Source organism: Nansenia antarctica (assembly GCF_963989245.1).
Source record: "Nansenia antarctica genome assembly, chromosome: 14".
Classification (NCBI taxonomy): Eukaryota; Metazoa; Chordata; class Actinopteri; order Argentiniformes; family Microstomatidae; genus Nansenia; species Nansenia antarctica.
The window spans coordinates 21,675,761-21,698,434 of record NC_137684.1 but is presented as its reverse complement, the minus strand read 5'-3'; the positions used below and the strand labels follow the sequence as shown (position 1 = coordinate 21,698,434).

Here is a 22,674-nt window from a genome sequence, read left to right as displayed (position 1 = left end):
TAATCTATAAAAACATTCCTCATTAGGTGAAAATATATAAGGAACATACCGAAAACGTTTAATCAAATTCATAATAAATTGCAAATCAATAATAATGTACAACAACAACTTGCTTTGGTGACTAACTAATCTAAAAAGCCGATTGGCTCCGAGTTTGACAGGATCACGGAAGTGACGTGCGCAGTACAGTCAGTCGGGTTGCATCGTATATACACGACTGACACCAGCCAGGGGTACTCTGTACTCACAAACCAAAGGGGACGACCACAGCCATGACGCCCTTGTCAGTGTCCCTTTCCAGTATTTTAAAGAACAAGGACTCGCTACAGACGTTGTTTATGTGTTGTAATGCTGTCCACACGCAGGGCATAGCACCGTACTTCAGCAAACCAACGCCGCTCAGGAGAAGGGCTCAGTTATGGCAGCGGGATGTCAGGGGGGTGTCCCACAAAGTGTTGATATTACAACCTGGGGCCAACAACTTCGCGGCAACTATGTGCACCAGTTCTGCAGATGGCCAAGACATGACCAACTGGCTGTGGTCTATATACAAAGAGACCAAAAAGCAGACAGACGGTAGGATATGAATATGAACACCATTGCATCATTGATTGACATATGGTAACATCAGTAGGCTACGCGACAGCAGGATTGTCACAATAAAGTGTTCGTTGAATCGGATTTTGACAGTTCGTGACGTTAGAATTATAAGGTTCTATCTCCATTTTTTTGTCAAAATTGAGTTTTTTTTTTTTTACATAATCTGATCCATTAGGTGTCCATTAACGCCTGTGTGGTGTTATTTTTTAAATGTTTACATTTTTGAGTTAGTAATTCATAAAATACAAAGGTTCCATCTCACAAAACATAATGGAATGTAAAAACTTTGACGCTCAATATCTCTGAACTACCCTAAACGGAGATAGAACCTTATCATTCTAAACTCACCAGTTGTTGACTGCATAAAGAGTTGACATAAGCCTAGAGTTTACTATGTATGTTGTTTTTGATTGATTGATTGAAAACTTTATTAGAATGTTTGCAGAAGTAGGTACATGGAAGTACATATTACATACAAGGTCAAACTAAAAGGATAAAAACCCAAGAAAGCCACTGGCTTATTTCAATTGGGGTCCTTGATTTTCAATTCATCGTTACATGTAAGACAGACATAAGAAAAGAACTAGTACTATCTACATGATAATACAGACAAATAACTATTACTATCTACAAGATAAACGTACATCCATCATGGGAAGAACAATACAACAAAACATAAGGTATGTACAGCGGGTAGGACAGGTGGGGACATACACCACAGGTGGGGGCGGGGGACAAAACACAAAGTATGTACAGTGGGTAGTTCGGGTCTTTTAATCTGATTTTTGTTTTAGAGGGTCCAGTTACGGATTGCAGCCTCCTGTAAATGTTTTTTGAGAGTGGTTTTGAAGGTGGGCAGTGTTTTGCACTCCTTTAAGATTATAGGAAGGGCGTTCCACATCTTTACTGCATAGTTTGCAAACGAGTTTAAACCCTTGTTTGTGGTGCAACGCGGTTGAACGTGGTTCGTGGAGCTTCCTCTGGTGTTGTATGTGTGGACGTTGTTCACTTTTTGGAAGTATGTTGACAGGTACTTGGGTGTCTTTGTGGTGTAGCGTATCTTGAAGACTAGGCCCAGTGCAAGCTGGATTATTTGCATACGTGATCTCTGGAAATAGAGCCTAAATGCAGTTTGCAGTATCTGTGTAACGTAGGCTAACAGGTCTTCACCAGTGATTATCAGAAAATAAGCCAGACTTAGCCTACCGTTTAGAAGCATACAAGTACATGTATATAATAGGCTATCCCTTTGACATTTAAATGCAATCAGTTTTGCCACACATGTTGGCTGGCCCATGCCTAAATCAGTAATGGTCATCACTCTCCACTGCCTATCATTTGCAGCATGGCAACAACACATGTTTCTCAACTCATAGAATGTGTTGATAAACAAAAGCAAAGTAAACATATATTTCTCATATTCTTCCTTTCTCAGCCTTGATTCCGGTAATATCAAAGAACTCTGTGAACCCAGACACTGTTTTTGCCAACAATGAGATGAGTCTGGACGATATTGAGATCTATGGGTTTGACTATGACTACACCCTGGCGTTCTACTCCAGCCAGCTCCACACCCTGATATTCAACATCGCCAGGGACATCCTCATCCAGGAGCACAGGGTATGTTCCTCTGCTCTGCTTCTGCCCTGTCACACGAATGACCACTCGGCTCCAGATCTCTTGTTAACAGTGATTTGTGATATTCTGTTACTCTGTTGGACAGGACTTGACGAAGCGCAACAGCACATGTATGGCTTTGTTCATAATCTCAATAAGTTATTCTGTCCATTTGACTCCACACACCATTTTTCCTCATACAGAGTGATGTTATTTACACTCTCACTCTTCTACAAATGACAAATAATGGTCATAAGAGCAGACCAGAACAGAGGACTTCTTTATGTTATAATTACATCTTTTAAATTAAATTAAATGTTCTAAATTGTACTTGTTCTTGAGTGCGTTTCCCTCTATTAAGGACACTGTAACCCATTATCTCAAATCCGTCAGATTAATATTAAATATTAAATATGATATAACATATATATAACATATATGAAATCCATGAATAACAATGACACTGCCTTGTAGTCTCAATATCAACATTATTTTTAGACACGTCAATATTTGTTATGTGACACATCTCAATTGTGGTCCTCTCAAAGCTTTCCTAATGATAACTAGATGTTATCTTTCCCCTAGTACCCTGAGGGCCTTCAAGACTACGAGTACATCCCTAATTTTGCAGTCAGGGGCCTGCACTATGATGTCCAGAAGGTGAGTCTGTTTTTACAAACTTCCCTCCTCTACTTTTCTGTAAATGTGCACGCATTGTGTGTGTAACTTATAATGTAAACAAATGACATGTTTTATCATTCAAAACCTCAAAGAACTTACTGGAGCTGAAGACACGGCCTATAATGTGATTTATACATGATCATTTTAATCATTTTTAAATGATAACCTAGACAATATTGTCTTCATCAATAATCTGTTCCAGGCTTTACTGATGAAGATAGATGCCTTTCACTACATCCAGTTGGGAACAGTATACAGGTATCTGTCTTTAATGTGTGCACTCAATATTGACACATTTTGGAATGAATTGTGTATGCATATATGTTTGCATGGAGTGACATGTGTATCAGTGAATGTATTTCCTAGTTTATAAAATAACGGTTGCACAAACATGCTCTCATTTCCCCCTGTAGGGGTCTTCACCCAGTGCCAGACAAGGAAGTCATGGCCATGTACGAGGGCACCCATGTCCCTCTCGATCTCATGAGTGACTTCTATGGCAAGGTAAGGTCTATCTCCAGCCCTCCTCACTTCCTATCACACAAGGTCTATGGAGCCTAACCATGAGAAACAGAGCCCAGTATAGACTCACATTAAGGGATACACTCATGTTTTGGTTTACATGCATACCCAACGTGATACTGTATGTCGCTTCATTAGAATGTATTTTGTAGGGATGCACCGAATTTAAAATTCTGAAGCCGAAGCCGAATTTAAGGAAACATTTGGCCGAATACTGAAAACGTACCGGCAGTTTTTCACCATTGCATAAATTAAATAAATGTTCCTTTTTATTCATGCTTTTCAAATAAAAAAAGTTGTGATCACTTTTATTGAACATTCCAGCAGACACTAGGCTATACCAACAAAGCACAATAACTGAAAATAAATAACAGCATGATCGTGTCATCAAAAAACGTCTATTCGGCGGTAATATTCGGTGGTAAATATTCGGTCTTTTCACACATTCGGCCGAATGCCAAATGTGCTTTTTTTGCTATTATTCGGTGCATCCCTAGTATTTTGGTCTTTCCCCCTCTTGATCTCCCGTCCAGAGTTCCCATGGCAGCACTATGAAACAGTTCATGGACATCTTCTCCCTACCAGAGATGAACCTCCTTTCCTGTGTCAATGACTACTTCATGAAGCACAACATTGACTATGAGCCTGTCCATCTCTACAAAGATGTCAAGGTAACGTGAAAAATGATATCCCACTGGAACCATAGACAGGAGAAAACTCACAATACTCACCTGACCTGGCAGCTCTACGGGCCTCAGGCTTTTGTATGTATCCACTGCAATAATGTGGGAATTAGCCTAAATCTATTTGTGTAGTGCCTTGTGACTCTAGTTCTTTGAGGAGTGTAGTCTTAATTTTAGCTGTGAAAACGGTAATCTAAATTTAGAGATTGCCACTGCTAGCACCTGTGTTCAGATCTGTGTCTGGTGGCTCTGTTTCATCAAGAAAGTGCTCTGTTTTCTGTGTTTTGTCAGAGAGGTGCCGTCTGCTCACTGTGACTCACTGTGGATTTCAGACAGATTACTGTCACAAAAATCCTCCTCCTTTCACAGTGTTGTATGGGTTCTACACTGTATCTCTCTAAACACCCTCTCAGGTTTCACATTCTCAGTGTCAAGGACGCACCAGTCCCCTCAGTCAGTCTCTCCTGATTTACCACATGTTGATTGACCCTGTCACTCTTGACATTCCATGAGTCATGCATTCAAGGACCATTCAGCCCATTAACGTTGCCTGCTGTGGGGGAACAGTTGTCAGGGTGCATTACTTCAGTCATTTAGCACAGGCATGCGCAAGGCTATTTAAGATATGTTGGAAGCGTTCTTTGTCTCATTTATGTAGCAACCCTCAAGGTGATCTCTCATTTGTATCCAGATAATCGCACTAGTGACATTGGTTCATTAGTTAGGTAACAATACGTTCAATGTACTTTTGCAAACCAGCATTTTTAAAATATGAAACAAAACATTATACTTGTGTCAAATGTGTCCCTCCTTAGGGCTGAGTCTAATGTAACAACATGTTCTCTATTTTCACAGCAAGCCATAGGAGATGTCCATGTGAAGGGGCTTATGTATCGAGCAGTGGAGGCTGATATCGGTAATGACAAACATAGAGCACTGTGTTCTCTGATTGTGTGTTGCTTTATGTGAACAAGTCTTTGTGTGAGTGATGAGGGGCGCTTCAGGGTCATTGCCATAGTGCTCTCTTATCTTCAAGGGAAATACAAAAAAACAAGTACGGTATTATCCTAGTTCCTAAAAATAATGTGTTCTCTGTGGCAAGATATGTAGCTGTTGTGGATAATGGACCTCTGTTTGTTTTATATTTTGACACAAAATATAAAGCCCCACCCCTTCTCCCTCTCTGTTTCTGTCCTTCTCTTCAGGGAAGTATATTTGCTATGGTGAGCAGAGTAATGCTGTGCTGAAGAAGCTCTCTGAGAATGGAAAGAAGATGTTTCTCATCACCAACAGCCCATTTGACTTTGTGTGAGTGTAACCCTTTGTTCAAGTGTAGGCATAGTATATGCTTTGGAAACCGTCAAACTGAGGACTGAAGTCTTTATGGTGTCAGAGCAGTGTTAACCCCATTCACATGTTCTAGGGAGCTCTCATTCAGTTCTGTAACCCCAACAGTTCTTTGATTCATGTGAGAGCTTGACCAAAAGCAACTGGTCTAAATCAAAGACCACGCATCCTCTTTCCCTGGTTCCATTTTTAGTTACATTGGGACGTCTCAATGATGAAACGGATACCGCATGAAGCATGACTTTGACCAAAAAATAGAACAAACGGTTGATCAAGCACCTTCATGATGAGTTTGCAGATACTGTTGATAAGGGCGTCTCTGCCAATTTCGCGGTGTGTTTGATTCTCCTTGTGCTGTGTGGATTCTCAGGGACCGGGGGATGAACTACATTGTTGGGAAGGACTGGAGGGACCTGTTTGATATTGTTATCGTGCAGGCCATGAAACCTGGCTTCTTCAACGACAGAAGAAAGTATGTGTGTGAACAACAACAACAAAAAGACAAAAATTACACACAAAAAAAACATGTAAACAAACCTGCTTGTTAATTCGCCTCCATTGGCATCATTCTTAAGCATATCTTTACAGTAGGTTTGTTTGTGTTTGTCATCCCTTGTCTATCCTAGGCCCTTCAGACGATTGACAGACAAAGGCGTCTTGCTGTGGGACAGGATTCACAAGTTAGAGAAAGGAAACATCTATAAACAGGTACTTGGTCAATACCAGAGGTACAGTATGCCTCCACTCATTACTGAATTCCCAATTCTGACTTCCACCTGGGTCGTTCTATCTGTTTCAGGGAAACTTGTACGAGTTCCTGAGACTCACTGGCTGGAGTGGGTCGAAGGTGCTATACTTTGGAGATCACATCTACAGTGACCTGGCCGTAAGTACCAACTACACACCGTTTACACACCGTTAGACATGAAAAGGTGGTTGACAGAGAATATCCCTACACTGCAAAAATACAACTCTCAAAAACAGGAAAAAAAAGCAATAAAATGGGTGAATATTACTTAAAATAAGCAACATTATCTGCCAACAGAAACAGGAAAATGTCAAAAAACAAGCATATATTGCCTTGATTTAAGATATTTCATGTTACTTAGAGTTACTTTTTGCAGTGTACCATCTCAAATAAGATACTGATCTGATCTGCCCCTCCCTCCCTGAAGGACCTGACCCTGAAGCACGGCTGGAGGACGGGAGCCATCATCCCTGAGCTGAGGAAGGAGATCAAGATCATGAACGGGGAGCCGTACGTCCACATGATGACCTGGCTGGAGAGCCTGACGGGGCTGATAGAACACATGCAGGTCAGTAGGGAGTGGGGGGGGTCATAGGGCTCACTCTGGTTGGTGTGTGTGTGTGGGTGGGGGTGGGAGGGCGGGGGCGGGGGGGCTGTACACACCCAAAGCTGTGGCCTCATGTGATCTCTCCCTTACAGGTACACAGGGACCCGGCATCTCAAGCTGTTGTCCAGGAATGGATCAAAGAAAGAGAGACCATGAGGTAGTTACCCTACCATTTTTACAGATCGCTCACTTTTTGACTGTGCATCAGTTAGGTCTGTGGGGAATAATCTATCTGCTTTGACCATTATCTTCATTGGAGAACAGCCTTTGAAAGAATCTCAAGACACTACTAATAAAGACAACAAGATAATCGTGAGAGTGTCTCAAATGTTGTTGTTCTTGCCTGTTATTATGGTAGGTCCCAGACGAAGGACATCTTCAACGGCCAGTTCGGTAGCCTCTTCCGGACGTACCACAACCCCACCTACTTCTCCCGCCGTCTCTCGCGCTTCGCTGACATCTACATGCCGTCTATCAGCTGCATGCTCAACTACGACCTCCAGCACACCTTCTTCCCTCGCCGCACCCCTCTGCAGCACGAGTCTCCCTTCTGGCCAGAGCAGACCAGCCTAGGGGCCATGACCACCACCCCCTTCCAGTCGCACAGGACCAGCGAATAGGGAGTAGGACGGGCTGCACTGGGACATGCCAGACCTGCTGTGGACTCTTGAGAGAGGAATTATGGACTTGGCTTACCTCAGGAGAGGGCTTTACAACTGTATTATGATCAATATATTGTACTGAAACTGAAGCCTGATGGGGGGGGAAAAGGGCATTGAATAGGTGCATGCTGCATCTAGACTAACTCCATCTCACATGCTGACTTATTCTTAGAAAAAAGGTGTGTGTGTGTGTGTGTGTGTGTGTGTGTGTGTGTGCGTGTGCGTGTGCGTGTGCGTGTGATAGATGCGGCCCACATTTCATGAAAGCATCTTTGAGTGTCTAGAAAAGCGCTATATAAGTCTAATGTATTATTATTATTATTATACATGCCCTGATGTAAACGCAGGATGCACTTAAGTTATGTGTGTGGGTTAGGGTTAGGGTTAGTCTGAATCCTCCACTTTGTATGGTGATGGTACTGTAAATGGGGACTGTTGGTGAAAAGGGAACGTAGAGAATGAGGTGGGTGGTCTCTGTACCTATGCAGAGGAGAACACGCCCCTGATATGACCTAGCACAGGACTTGGTCAGACAGGACCTCTACTGCAGAGACGTTGGTATGCAGTTGTACAGCATGAAATATGACTTGACATTTTCAGCACAGACTTTTAATTGCCTTAAGCTTTTGTTAACTTGAACTGCTTGCTAGATATCTTTGTGATAATTTAATAATATAGTTACTTAGTAATAGTGGAAATTCCCCCCAGGGGAGTTGTACCAGCCTTCTTGATAGAAATTCAGAAACAGATTATGATAATTTTCCTATTTTTAAAGACGAGGGTCATGTTCTACTTACACATTTAAGATGTATTAATCCCACAGTCAACTGTTTGATATTATAGCAACAGAGATGTTGCTATATTTGCTAGTTTACTTGGTTACTTATTGTTTTTGTTTTGTTTTCATAAAAACAAATGTTTTCTGCTTTTAAGATAAGTACATTTCATTTGTATTCAAAAGTGTCAAAGTCATATTGACACTTTTGCACTGAATGTATTGAAATGAGTACTGTCTACAGTATGAGCGCCCATGGGGCCAGACTGTTCTAAAAGCTTTTAGAGTATGATCTTTCTGGAATGTTTCTCACAAAGAGAGCTTTTCATAGTTTATGTAAATGTTTATTGCTCTGAATTTTACTTTTTAAATGTTACTTTACGTTATCCTCTTGGAGTGTATTTGAATTATTTATTTTTTAATAAATCTAATCTTGTTCCTGCTATCATAAATGTGTCAAATCACCTTGATTTCAGTGAGAAGATGCCCTCGCCTGAGTAGGTTTTCCAGCCATATACTAATGTAAAATTACTTGTTAACCTACTTCAAATATAGTCTGCCAAAAATATCTTGTACTGTATTTGAATAAAGAAAGTAGTGGAGAAGTCACTATTTAGGCTGATAATCAGATGACGCTACTACATACTGTAGCCTACTTACTAATAAAAGATTACTTACTAATTAAGATTGACCAAAATAGCTTGTCACCTGTAGAATAAATGGATGCAACCTAATGTCTAAAAATGTAATTTAAAATGTGTAGATCTATACCATCATAATTTACATGACAGACAAGAAAAGCATTCACAAATGTGGAATTGTCATTTAATCCTGATGGATTGATAAAATATAAGCTCACAAATCTTGTTAGGGGGCAATTTTCCAAATTGCGTTTGAGTGTGGTCAGAATTCTCATTAACCAAATTGAAATTCATAAAATCCAGAATAGAGGAGCTACTTATCACGGATCAAAATTGATAAGATCTATGACGTTTGGGCATGAAGTGAGATGGAGAGTGGACATCTAAAACACTCTTCCTGTTTTCCTTCAGACAGCGTGGAGTGTGCATTTTAGGCGCCATGGACAGCAACAGCACAGCTTCAGACATTGACCCGACTTCTATGGTCATGGTTACTGTCGCGCCCACATTATTCCCACGAGTTGGATACTACATCGTCTCCTTTCTCATGTTCATCAACACAATCTTCTCCGTTTTTAACAATTCTCTTGTAATAACTGTCATGTTGAAGCATCCGAAGCTGCTCCACCCAGTGAATACAATCATCCTCAGCCTCGCGGTGTCTGACTTGATGATTGCCTTGTGCGGTTCCTTCATAGTCGCCCTCACCAACTTCCATGGCTCTTTCTTTCTTGGCGATAAGTTCTGCATTTTTCAAGGGTTTGCTGTCAACTACTTTGGTAAGTGAATCAATAATTTTGTGCAAATCATTTCGGTCAATTACTTATTTAATATGTTGTAGACCTGCAGTGCATCAACACCCTGAGGTTCAGTTTTGCATGGATGTATTTCTAATCAAGGAAATGGACTGTGCCACTGTCCAATTGAACACCAAGGGAGTTGAAAGTGATGATAATTTAGCCTGATCAATTGAAAGAGCAGATTAGAAGAAAAAAAAGAAGAAGCTTTTATTGGGATAGTTATGAAATGTCCAATGTAATGATATTTTGGGACTACTGTATATAAAGGGTGGATTGAAATGCCCCTTTAACTCAATGTCTTCTAACTTAGCCAATGAGGGTTTATCAAGCTTTAAAACCAAAAGTATACACTGTAAATATAATTGTTAATAGAATTATTGTTACAGTCATATGCATGAGGCACTCAATAACTCACACTTTTGTCTTTACCTCTATGTGGTCTGTCTCTCCCTAAGGTCTCGTGTCTCTCTGCACATTGACTCTGCTTGCCTACGAGCGGTATAACGCGGTCTGTAAACCCACGGCTGGTTTCAAGATGAATGCCCAGAGGTGCCGCCAGGGCTTGCGGTTCGTTTGGGTCTTCTGCCTCTTCTGGGCTGTGGTCCCTCTCATGGGCTGGAGCTCCTATGGTCCTGAGGGGATCCAGACCTCCTGCTCTCTGGGCTGGGAGGAGAGGTCCTGGAGTAACTATAGCTACCTCATCCTCTACACGCTCCTCTGCTTCCTCCTCCCTGTCACCATCATCATCTACTCCTACACCCAGGTCCTCACCGTCATGAGCAAGGTACCAAGCTCTCTGTCTTGGCCCCCTATGGGGATAACTAGTACAGTCATGTATTACACTACTACATCACATACACATAAGCATGGGCTATATATACTCCCCAGTACTCCCACACACAGTGCAAGTTTTCTCACTCTTAGTTTCTGAGTAGTGTTGACTTTCCCCTATCTTCTTTATTCTATGCCAAGTCCTGTGTTGCCGGCCTGTAACATAGCTCTGTTGTGGGATGTGTGTCTTATCCCCAAGCTGAATAGGAGGTTGGAGGTTCAGGGGGGGGGCTTCCAGTCTGGAGGAGAACAGGCGGGTTGTCAGGATGGTGTTAGCCATGATCTCGTCCTTCATCTGCTGGCTGCCCTACGCAGCCTTGTCTGTGGTGGTGGTGGTGGACCCAGAGCTCCACATCCCCCCACTACTGGCCACAATACCTATGTATTTCGCCAAGACCAGCCCCGTCTACAACCCCATCATCTACTTCTTAACCAACAAGCAGGTACGCTGGAGAAACAGATCACATCGTAAGGAAACAAATGCATTGAGTTGAACAATGAGTTACTGTATTATCGAATCCCAGCCGCGCCTTTTAAATGTGATCTGTGTTCAGCGGCCTAGGATTTATGGTTAATTGAAAACTGTCTTGTTTGTTTTCTTTATGATAACTAAATGTTTGTATGCTCCGCAGTTTCGTGAAGCCACTCTGGAGGTGCTGTCTTGTGGCCGCTACGTCCCCAGCAGCTCTGCCAGCTACAGCCTGACGATGGGCAGGGGAATCAGCATGAACAGCAAGGTGCTGCCTCTGTAACTCTCTGCCATCCCTGCCTGTCACAGTGGGTTTGTGTCCACCTGGGCCTCATTACTGCTGCTCACAGAGGAGGACTCCTCCGCAGCACCTCGCAGAAGCTGAAAAGGCTCAAGAACTGAATCTCACCGCTGATGTCTTTTCAAAAGAATGAGAGAAAAAGGGATTCAGTTGATGCAAAAAAAAAATTGTTAAATGAATGAAACATTTTTTTTAAATGAATGAAACATTTTACCATGTGATGTGTCGAGATAAAAAAAAAGCTGTTCCAATTTTCATAATGAAATGTGTGTGTGTGTGTGTGTGTGTGTGTGTGTGTGTGAGAGAGAGAGAGAGAGAGAGAGAGAGAGAGAGAGAGAGAGACAGAGAGAGAGAGAGACAGAGAGAGAGGAGAGAGAGAGAGAGAGAGAGAGAGAGAGAGAGAGAGAGAGAGAGAGAGAGAGAGAGAGAGAGAGAATTCAATGCTTAATCAAACAAATGCAAACTACTTGCTGGTTTTAAGATGGACTGAATAATATTCGAACAACAACCATTGGCTAGATCAGGTATGTTTTTTTCTAATGCGTAATGATGATAAAACCCAGTGGGAGTCTCCCACATGCCAAGCCAAAGTGTATATAATTACTAGACAGAGAGGACAACCTAATAGTCCAAGGTTCTATTTTAATCAAAGCACCAATGCCGGACATTCAGAGGATAATGCACAGCCTCGCCCTAATCCCAGATTTAGCATGGCCTGTGAGCTTGAACATTTCAAGCAAAGAGCATTCCACACTTTATCTCCTACAAATAGGATTATACGATGTCCTACTGTAATCCAATAGTGCAGTACGCTTCATTTTTTTGGTTATGCTTCACCTGCAATGGCTAATCTAGTGGTCTATATTCATAAAACCTAATTCTGTTGTTGTCCCTTCTACTGAAAAATGCACGTCACAAACTCTATGAGTCTATATGTCTATGATAAAACTGGGGTAGTCAAGGCTCAATGTATACAATTAGTACCTTCAGGATCAGGTTCATACTTGTCCTCACTGTTAATAGACAGGTAACACCTCTGTCCCAGCAGGCTTGCACTGTGAAGAGAAAAATAGCACAGAATATAACCAGCCTGGCTAATTCATATCATTTCATTTTAAAGCAAAACAAAAACAAACCGGCTTCTTTAAAACCATTACATATTGAGTATGGAAAAGAGACTTTATCACACAACAGATTGGGAAGGGGAGGGGTGGAAGATTTATGCTGGGAATTTTGTATTTGTACTGGATTTTTGCCATTCTATTTCTCTTTTGTTTAATTAGATGTTACCACTCCCTTGTATTATTCCCTGAAATAATAATAAAGAATTGATCACAAAAAAAACTGTGAACGAACCGAACACAACTCAAGTGATTACACACTACATCACATACACACAGTGGCGGGCGGTGCATTTCACACCTAGGCCTTCAGTGATGTCCTACCTGAATTATTCCACCTCTTAATACCATCATTATGACGCCATGGCTCTAGAAACTATACATTTAGACAGAAACGCAGTATAAACGGGCGTTGCCATTGTTATTATAGCGGCACCTTGTCTGGGTGTATTCAATTAATTGCATGAAAACGAAAGCGTCAGTTATTTCCCGAACGTTGCGGTCTGTCGATCTCGATAGGAGAACCGTTTCGAGGTTCCATTTAAGGATGGTTATCTTCCTCGTGTTCATACGGTCACGGGGGTGTGTCGTTTTCCATGGTAGCAGCCCGGGAAGTGGTTAGAAGATCGCATTGAAGCCCCACTTACTCACACAACTGAGCCAGGCAACACAACACACATATCTCTATGGACCCCAGGGTCGCTCCGTATGTCTACATCTCTTGCAGAAAACATTAAATGCTTTGTACTCACCAAAACAACTGATTATTTGAACACAAAATCCATCCTCCTTTCTTTCCTCAAGAAGACTTCAATGACTCTGTTGTACAGTTGATCAGTTCCACCAATAAGTCCTTTTACATGGATATCGTCGCTAACATCGGGGTTCGGCTTGTAGAACAACACCTTCCATCTACACAAATTAGCGAGATCAAGTTTCAGTGTGTTAGCTCCGCCTCCCAATAGTTTGTATCCAATCAAAAGACGTGAAGGGGCTGATCAGGTGCTCCGCCATCCAGAAGGCCCCTTCGTCGGATTTGCTTGGATTTGCTGCCAACTCGAGAACTGACCACGGCACGCCACAGTCTTTTCTCGCTCACTTTAAATTACAATCTGTACTCGCGCCACTGTTGAATCTGCAGGCGGGCAGATTTCTTGGTACCCTGGCAACACATTATGGCTGAATTTGATTGGATAAAAGCTAAAGGCCAGCCCTCCAAATGTCTGGAAGCAGCGCAACCAAGAGGAAAGCTATGAAATGAAGAGAATAGACTACGGGAATAATTTAATACATATTTGTAGAAAAAAAATATAAAAATTAAATGTATATTCTGATGATGTTTAGGCCAGCAGAGAAGGCCTTGCTGGCCCTGACGGCACACCACTGCATACACATAGCCATGGGCTATATACGTATATACTCTAACTTTAAGTTGGTCATCAGAGTCAGCTCACTGACTATTGGACACTTTGTACTAGAGGCTAGTTCTTAAATTGTAATACAAAACACAGTAAAACAAAAAAAAGTATTTCATTTTCAACTTCCCCAAGATCACATAATAAACATAGTCTATCCTCTAGGATTCGGTTGAATCTACCCGTATAGGCCTATAGACCAACAAGCTGGGTTATAATAGAAATGTGGCCTAATAAACACATTATACATGTATCTACTAATTATAACCCTAAACTAAAACCTTGGATTCAGTGACTATTCCCATCTGACCTGTGTTGGCGATGTGTTAATGAAAAGGATGGACACAGCGGGGAGTCACCTGCCATAACGACCATGGCTGAGAGGAGCGCAGAGAGGGAGGAGATTTAAGGATTTTCTTAATTCAGCTCTGAGAATTGACAGAATTAAGATGAACCTGTGCTCAAGATCACAACGACTCAAATAAGGTGGAGATGGATACAAACTAATAATAACTACATGCATTGGGAGATGAGAGGTACTTTTCCTATTGAATGGGGTTATTATGGGAACAGCACCATTTGTGACCATGTGTGCTTTGACATCGCGTTTACCGTGACTAACTGTGTGGTATTGTTCCTCACCTCGTTTGTAGGCATCGCAGCGAACTGTTTCGTTACGTGGGCGGTATACCATCAGAAATCACTTCGAACTTGGAATAACGCGCTACTGGTGAACCTTGCCATTATAGACACCCTCCGGTGCGCAATTGACTGCCCCATTCTTCTCACCATTGTGCTGTCCGGGCCCGGGAGTGGTCTGGATTTGGATCGGGTGGAAGAACTTCTCTGCGACGCACAGGTGGCCTCTTTCTCCTTCAGCTGCTGCATCCAACTGGTCACCTTGGCGTGCATCAGCGCGGAGAGATATCAAGCCATTGCGCACCCTTTCCAAACGGGTCAGCGCAGAAGAACACGAGTCCTGGTGCTGATCCCTTTGACCTGGATTGTAGCCATCTGTGTGGCGCTCCTCTGTCTCACAAGTGTGAAAGACTCACCTGTGTATGTCAAATGCAGAGGCCTGCGCGTAGAAGCGTTAACCACCTATGACACGTTTGGCCTGTACATTTTAATCCCGCTGTGGTCGATCTGCTTGGCTGTCATCGTTGGTTTCTACGCGCGCATATTTTCCCTGGTAAAAGCGCACAATAGGAAAATATTTGACAAAGGCTCAATTCCTCCGTCGAAACAGGAGGACGATGCCATAAAAAGTGCCACAGAAAACCTAGCTGGAATGGTTTCCAAAGGCGGTAAAACGGAACACGAACCAGAACCAGAGAAAGACAAAACAGAGGGGGGGTTGATTAAGGTTGAACACATGTTACCTGATGAAAGACAATTCTCCTGTAAAGATACACCTGGTCCAACGAACAGGACTAAAGACGCCACTAACGGCTCTTCAGACAACAAAACACGGTCTAAAAATCATCCGGGGGATAATGTGGAGTCACCCCCCAATAAGGTGAAAGGTGCCCAAGTGTCTTTTGCGCCACAGAAAGATGCCCAAGTGTCTTTTGCGCCACAGAAAGATGCCCAAGTGTCTTTTGCGCCACAGAAAGATGCCCAAGTGTCTTTTGCGCCACAGATGGATAACCTCAACCCCAACGCCGAGGCGCTGATGTTGATGGACTTGGAAGAGACCAAGGACGGTAGTTCTGTTGGCGATGCCAACGCAGACGTCGTCTCTCCTTTACCAACTGGGGAGGTCAAAACCACCTTGAATGCTCCAGATCCCACAGCTGCGAATGAAAACGCAGAGGCGGTAGGTGCCGTTTGCATGATGCCAGCATCATTCGTCAACACAGAGAGAGGCAAGAAAAACAAGGAGAGTAAACTGGCGAAGCGCTCCGGTTACATCATTCTCACCTTCCTCATGTTCTGGACGCCACTGATAGTGACGGTGCTTCTGAACGTCTTCATCTACAGTAACAGACATTCAGACGTAAGTCTGTGTTTTACAGTGATAATAATGCATTGACACCAGCAGTACAGCTCCATACATTGTCATAATAACATTATCAATGTCATTCTGGTCTTTCACAGAACGATAGACTGTGCAATTTACAGTATGCCTATGCTAAACTATCCAGACAACACGTAAAGATGTTTGGCAAAGTGATGGTTTCAAGAACTATTAATGTGTCTTCACAATAAATAGCCGGCCTGCCCTTGTTAGAGGGTCAGAGACTGTTACCTTAAACTCAAGACCCACCTTGTTAGATCTGCATAGGAATATGCTTTCATTTATGTATTGTGTTTTGTTCATGTATTTAGTTCATTTGTTTTTGTTTTGACATGATGTATAGTGTGTTGAGATCCTGTTGATCAAGCACTTTAAAAACTAAATAAACGTATAAACAACGGGGGGGGGGGAGCCCCCCCTCCCAAATTTCGTTGTATGGTACCTGTACTATATCAATGACAATAAAGACCATTCATTCATTCATTCAAACAATAGGAGGCTGTAAAAGACACAGATGTTCACTCACCTTTCACTATGCTTTAAACTCTTGCCTTTCAGATGAAGACCATTCAGCATCTGGAAGTACTGGCTGTCTCAGTTGCCTGCATGACCTCTGCAAGTAACCCAATAACTTATGCTGTTGTAAACCCTCAGTTCCGGACACAGTTCTATCACCTCAGGAATAAGTGTAAATCATTTTGGACAAGAAATTAGATATCATGATCATAATCATTATTTTGTGGCCTGTGACATTGATTTAAAACGGGCATTTAATTACCATAATGAAAATTATATTTGAACGGCTGATAGATGGTCACTCTCTTCTTAGCATTGTAAATTAAAACAGTCTTTAATTATCTGCAATTAAAAGTCAAATGGCTTTTTTTGTTCTTCATTGGGTATGACTGTGCCTGTGTGTTGCATAACGACAAGGGTTTAAACACGGCTCGTTTGGTACCAAACTATCAGGTGGACTGAAAGCCGTCACACATCACCAGTAGTTAATAATCGCTCTGAGGTGTGACATGCTGTGAGACCCAGCGTGGATCACAACAAACAGCCCTTCTGCAGTTCAGAGGCGGGGTGCCACTGAGGCTGAGCACACAGCCTGTTTAATCACCCAGGTCTGTCTCAGTGGGCCCTGCACCCTGGACCAACCGCTGGGTCTGTCAAGTCCTCACACGCCCTCCAGCCCCACCACGGGGGGAAAGAGACCTAATTATCACCCCACAGTGAGGGGGAGCGTCATAGGGGGTCTCTCCCACAGCCTGGGTTGTTTACCAATAGCTGTTATGGAACACATCCAGCATCCCTACGGTACTATTTCAACATCAGATGTTAAATAAAGACATGGATAGTTTTATGAAGTGTTTTAGTAGAACTATTTATTCTATCCACTGCACCAAATGCACAATTTGTGATTAATTTGTTACTTCTCCGTAATCTAGTATACTTTATCCATATCAAGATCTGTAATTCATTATAGTGTCCTCTTGAATTTACATCATATCATCTATCATCTTATCCCTCTAATAAGTCTGATGTGTTGTCACTCACAAACCTCAAATGGGTATTAGACACATCTTGAATAAAATGGAATTTTGCAATGACAGCATGCAAATCCTCCATTCGACCAGCTAATAACAGACAAAAATATTATGCGTACAACTGTTAACCAAACCTAGAAATCGGAGGAATATGGAATAAGGATGTTTTATGAAGGCGAATTGAGAAATATTTACAACATTTGCGAAGAACAATTTACAAAATGAGATAGTATCTCTTAAACACAGTGAAGTCTACCAAGTCTTGCTATTAGAAAATATGGATGAAACAGGATGTGACGCTTCTTTTTTAAACCCATGTCATTCTCATGTCAAACACATTCCATACAGAAATCCTTGCTGCATTATGTTTAGACCTTCAGACAAAGAAATCTATCCACGTAAAGGCTTCTATTAGTGACTTTACTATTAGTGATAACTTTACTTTCTAGTACTTTATTCTACCTGGAAGCTAACATCTACCGTTTTGAACTGTTCAATGAAGATCAAATCAGGGTGAAATGTACCGGTACATCACTGTTGTCTGAGAGATCGCAGTGGAAGAGGTTACAACTTGTTCTCGCATTAGGCCCTTGTCAGTATGCCAGGCATGTAAGGTAAAACAGATGTCATGACGTTAGAATTATAAGGTTCTATCTCCATTTTTGTCAAAATTGAGTTTTTTACATAATCTGATCCATTAGGTGTTTATTAATGCCTGTGTGGTGTTATTTTTAAAATGTTGACATTTTCGAGTTAGTAATTCATAAAATACAAAGGTTCCATCTCACAAAACATAATGGAATGTAAAAACGTTGACGCTCAATATCTCTGAACTGCCCTAAACGGAGATAGAACCTTATAATTCTAAGCTCACCGTATGCCAGGCATGTAAGCTAAAAACAGATGTCATGATTTTGACTCACTTGCACATTTCACAAACATTTCAGGATACAGAAAGGATCCTTCTGAAAGCAACAGAGCAATGACATCAACCAGTTCATGAATATTCACAGTGGCTATTCATTCCAAATAATGGATGGCTTACTTATTATCTGAATTCACAAGAGTAAGGAAAAAATCAGTTCAATCAAAGGGTTCAAGGGCCAACTTTGTATGCTTGGTGTGGGTGGCGAGTGAGGTGGATTGACCATAAATGCGAGTACATGTGAAAATAGACAGATAATATTCACAACAATGGCCTTCAATACTTGAATGCACATGTGCTTTTGCCTTGAGTTGCGTAGTCACCAGGAATGACCTCTAAACAGGAAATTGACTGACAACTGCAAAAATAGCTCCCGTCTCTCCTTGAGTTATATAACACGACACCATGAACCACACTTAATATTCAAAAAATAATTTGTGTTTTTTTCAGGCAACAACGATTACCAAGTTATTCCAACAATTCATTTGCACTCCTGTGGTGGAAGGAGAAAGATGGTCAGGGTCCACTTTACTCCAAGGCAGTCACATCTAATCCCATGCATAGTCCAGCATCAGATGGCAGAGCTAGTCAAACCCTAACCTCTACAAATCTTATAATCCCTCTAGATTCTGGCAGGTTTGATGCTCAGGGACGCTGTCAACAGCATCTGGTACAGTACGTCTTCAGATCAGTTTGTCAAACAGACAGCTGGGTCTACAAGGCAGATACTCGGACAATGTTGCTCTGTGAGTAGACGATGGAGCTGGTAGAGCCGTCCCCGTCTGATGAGGTCACCACCGGTGCAGGCAAGGTGACCACAGAGGCAGTGATGTAGGGAGGGTCACACTTCAGGTAATCTGTCTCATCACGTTTGGCATTCAGGTTGGACCGACTGCCGCAGAGAGGAGAGAGACATGGGGTGACGGGCCTTATTATATGTGTGTATGATTAAGTGTGTGTGTGTGTGTGTGTGTGTGTGTGTGTGTGTGTGTGGGTGTGTGTGTGTGAGTGAGAGAGAGAGAGAAAGAGAGAGTGTCCCTACCTGTTGACCACTGGCCTCTCTCTGATCTGGATGGTGCTGAGCTCTTGGTTGCAGGCGGCCATGTTGGAGTTGGGCAGGCTGAAGCTTTTCTTCCTGTGGCGTCTGGAGCAGCAGGAGAGGCCGTGCGGAGAGGAAGACAGGGAGGAGGAGCGGGAGCACGACTTGTTCACCATGGACACCTCCATACAGTTGGTCTCAAAAGTCTGCTCGTCCACAAACTCGTGATTCTGCAGAGAGACACGAAAATGAACACGACGGCAGTAAAATGAATCATACAGACATTACTTCTACATTACTCATACGCTGTATCATAACGACCGACTAGGCCCTAACAACACATACCATCTGTGAAAGCGCTCACAGTTCTCTCCATAAATGGCCGGATATGGATGTGGCTATATCTATACTGAGCCACTAGAGGGCATAACAACACCATATAAAGCTGATCCACTCTCTCCTCTTCCCTGCCTCACCCACTGCTACCCGTCATCCATAATACACACCATAAGAGGCCTGAATGTTAACATGGATGCTGGCATCAAAACCACATATAGGGTTTTTGGAGGATTGACCCGGACGTCAAAGCCTTTCACTGGGGAAGGACCCTGGAGGTCTGTTGATCTCTCAGGAACACTGATTTACTGTCCAGACCTGCACATCTCTCCACAGAGCAGATAACTGCATGTGTAAAACACTTAACATAGCTAACATCAGAGAGGCTTTTTATCTCTTTGAATTATACATAAGACTTCAGTACGTTCGTCTGTTTTGAGGGCATAATGTTACTTGGCTGGTGGAATGCATGTTACTTTTGGCATACTGCTGATGGTACTCTGTATCCCAAGATCCATTAGTCGCTATTCACTCTTAAACTATACTGTATGAAGTCCATGCAACAGGTTTTGGAGACTGTCAAACTCGGCCTATAACTGGGGAGTTCAACTCGCGTAAACTTGCTTCAGAAATAACACAGAAACAGAAGTATAACATATATAAAGTATGTGTTGTGAACATTATCAATGATATATAATGGTGTATGTTTCTCAATTATACAATGGAAAAAAGGTTTAGTCAAGAGTGAGGAGGTGAATGAGGAGTGGGTGAGACAGAGAGCTTATGGGTCCTGGGAGGGTGAGGTAGGTATTGTGTTGTGGTTACCGTGGTTTTCTCTAGGCAGTGCAGCAGGTGGTGGTGTTGGCTCTCAAACGGACGGTCCTGGGGCTTCCCTATCAGGAGCTTGCCTGCTTCCTTGGAGGCCTTTGGGGGGCACACAAAGAGAGCAACACAGTGACTAATACTGTACAGGTACTACTGTGAAGAGGAGAGGAGCCAGAGAGGGAGTTAATTAAACATAGACCAGGCTGAGGGAGGAGAGAGAGCACACAACAGCTGAGAAACATAGCTCTGGATGGTGGCAGCCAATGCGAAACCTGGTGGGGGTGGAGACATCGTAGAGGTTGGCAGACATTAACATGTTTCCTCCCATGAGAGTTAATACTTATAGACATGCATCAACAGCTGAATTAGTGGCAGAGGTCAATGTTAGATTTCATCAGTGCAAGTGATATTGGAAGCCCTGGATTTTAAAGTCAGAGTCATAATTCTGAATTCCACCAAATACAACATTTATCCTCGAAAACCACACACTGCTGAAATGATGAAGCACACAACACCAAGTGAATCATGGAATACATGATCAGTCTGCAGCAAAGCTATAGACTGGATGTACTGTATCAGCCGATATATACACAAATTAAAAAACAGAGTTTAGAGGAGATGAAGGCTGAGTGGACGCCCCTTCCACAAGAGAAGGTTGATGCGTGGACACTCTTTATGTGTTTGGGTTCCTCCCCTCCCCTCCAAACACTGTCGGGACAGACATGCAGAGCTCGTTCATGAGTCGATGTGAGTAATGCCTCTGCTCCACCAGCGGGGGGCAGTGGAGAACGGTGTGTTGAACCTGCCGCTGCTGTGTGAAGAGAGAGAGAGAAGCTTTGAGAGAGAATGTCAATGCTGCAGCTGAGACGTGAGAGAGAGTGGTGCTGTTAGAGAGAGAGGGGGGACGACTACACTGAAGCACTGAAATGGCAGCAGCCCCTGTGTTACGGCATGAGAAGCCCCCTGTGTTACGGTATGAGAAGCCCCTGTGTGTCGCCGGCATGGCCCAGAGCAGAGCAGGCATGCACCAAGTCACGCCCGGTTTGGCCCCTCCGGTCGGCCCAGTTTACCTCCTCCAGTGAGTCGCTCAGGAGCCCATTGTGTTTGTAGAGCATATAAGCGTTAGTGCCCCGGCTCTTCGCGGCACGGATTTTAGCAAGTCGCGTTTTCTGTTTGAAAACGAAACACACACCTGTTTTAGAGCTTCCAGAAGAAGATCTCCCTCTATGCTGGCTGCCTCTGCTTCCTCTCAACAGCAGCAGTAGCAGCAGCAGTCAACACTGCAGTCAGAGTTAGCACTAGAACCCACCTTGTGAGCACTGCTTACTTTGATGACAGCTTTAGTCAGCAATACTGTATGTCTCACACTGCAATAGACACACACACACACGCACACGCACACGCACACGCACACACACACACACACACACACACACACACACACACACACAGACACAGACACAGACACAGGCGCAGGCACAGGCACATGCACACAGGCACACGCACACACACACACACACACACACACACACACACACACACACACACACACACACACACACACACACACACTCATCATCACTATCTACAGCTCTGTAAGGCCCGTTCTGTTCTGTGAGGTGTCAAGTCAGTACTGTACCTTTTGGGCTCGTCGTTTCTCGGCCCTCTGGCTCTGGTGGTAGATGCGACTAAAGTTTGACACAATGACGGGGACAGGCAGCGCGATGACCAGCACGCCACTCAGAGAGCAGATGGACCCAAACACCTTCCCCACGATGGTCTTGGGCACCATGTCACCATATCTGAAACACAGAGAAGGGATACCACAGGAGCTGTAAGTACATTGAGAAATACATTTCCCTAAACTGAGTTCAAAAGTGTAGTATTGTGATAGGGGTATATCAGGGTCAGAACATATGGAAGTGTTATTATTCTATTGTTGTTTGCCAAAGGAAGTGAGCTATATATATATAGTAAGTATTCACCCCCCAGGACTTTTTCCACATTTTGTTGTGGTACAACCTGGCTTTAATGTTTAATGTTTACTAATTAATAAAAAAAATAAAAGCTGAAATGTCTTAATAAGTATTCACCCCCTTTTACTCATTCCTAAAATGTGCTTAATGCACAAATGTTCTTCAACCAATCAGTTAACCAATAAG

At 42.8% G+C, this 22,674-nt stretch overlaps 4 protein-coding genes across 4 annotated transcripts in view; 3 read left to right on the top strand and 1 right to left on the bottom strand.

The window, feature by feature from the left end:
- Positions 1 to 279: 279 nt before the first annotated feature.
- Positions 280 to 8,580, top strand: nt5dc3 (5'-nucleotidase domain containing 3). Its single transcript, XM_080545131.1, has 14 exons — positions 280 to 576; positions 2,036 to 2,220; positions 2,803 to 2,877; positions 3,101 to 3,156; positions 3,312 to 3,402; positions 3,954 to 4,091; positions 4,959 to 5,019; positions 5,309 to 5,411; positions 5,821 to 5,922; positions 6,077 to 6,158; positions 6,250 to 6,336; positions 6,626 to 6,766; positions 6,898 to 6,962; positions 7,164 to 8,580. Exons 1-14 carry the CDS (start codon positions 339 to 341, stop codon positions 7,423 to 7,425), a joined length of 1,686 nt encoding a protein of 561 aa, XP_080401257.1. The 5' UTR covers positions 280 to 338; the 3' UTR covers positions 7,426 to 8,580.
- A 742-nt stretch (positions 8,581 to 9,322) lies between these two features.
- On the top strand, positions 9,323 to 11,266 carry parietopsin (the record flags this gene model as incomplete). The annotated part of the gene is given in 5 exon segments (XM_080544705.1): positions 9,323 to 9,662; positions 10,139 to 10,467; positions 10,714 to 10,737; positions 10,739 to 10,957; positions 11,147 to 11,266. Coding segments are annotated over 5 exon segments (1,032 nt in total).
- A 3,083-nt stretch (positions 11,267 to 14,349) lies between these two features.
- On the top strand, positions 14,350 to 17,059 carry LOC308169973 (uncharacterized protein; the record flags this gene model as incomplete). Its single annotated transcript, XM_080544704.1, has 2 exons — positions 14,350 to 15,819; positions 16,976 to 17,059. The coding sequence occupies 2 exons, from the start codon at positions 14,350 to 14,352 to the stop codon at positions 17,057 to 17,059; spliced, it is 1,554 nt and encodes a 517-aa protein (XP_080400830.1).
- A 1,967-nt stretch (positions 17,060 to 19,026) lies between these two features.
- The window catches only part of LOC308170556 (A-type voltage-gated potassium channel KCND2-like), a gene marked incomplete at both ends in the record, with an annotated part of 32,093 nt that continues 28,445 nt past the window's right edge, over positions 19,027 to 22,674 (bottom strand). Inside the window, 5 exons of the mRNA XM_080545356.1 lie at positions 19,027 to 19,204; positions 19,355 to 19,581; positions 20,513 to 20,611; positions 21,583 to 21,681; positions 22,152 to 22,314. Coding sequence (XP_080401482.1) covers positions 19,027 to 19,204; positions 19,355 to 19,581; positions 20,513 to 20,611; positions 21,583 to 21,681; positions 22,152 to 22,314 — 766 coding nt within the window. The remainder of the gene's footprint in view (positions 19,205 to 19,354; positions 19,582 to 20,512; positions 20,612 to 21,582; positions 21,682 to 22,151; positions 22,315 to 22,674) is intronic.

Excerpts from the sequence above, each read along its gene's own strand:
- nt5dc3 (XM_080545131.1), top strand. The coding sequence starts at position 339 with ATGTGTTGTAATGCTGTCCACACGCAGGGCATAGCACCGTACTTCAGC. Across the intron at positions 5,923-6,076 it reads TTCTTCAACGACAGAAGAAA|GCCCTTCAGACGATTGACAG; the intron begins GTATGTGTGTGA and ends TGTCTATCCTAG. Across the intron at positions 6,767-6,897 it reads GGCTGATAGAACACATGCAG|GTACACAGGGACCCGGCATC; the intron begins GTCAGTAGGGAG and ends TCTCCCTTACAG.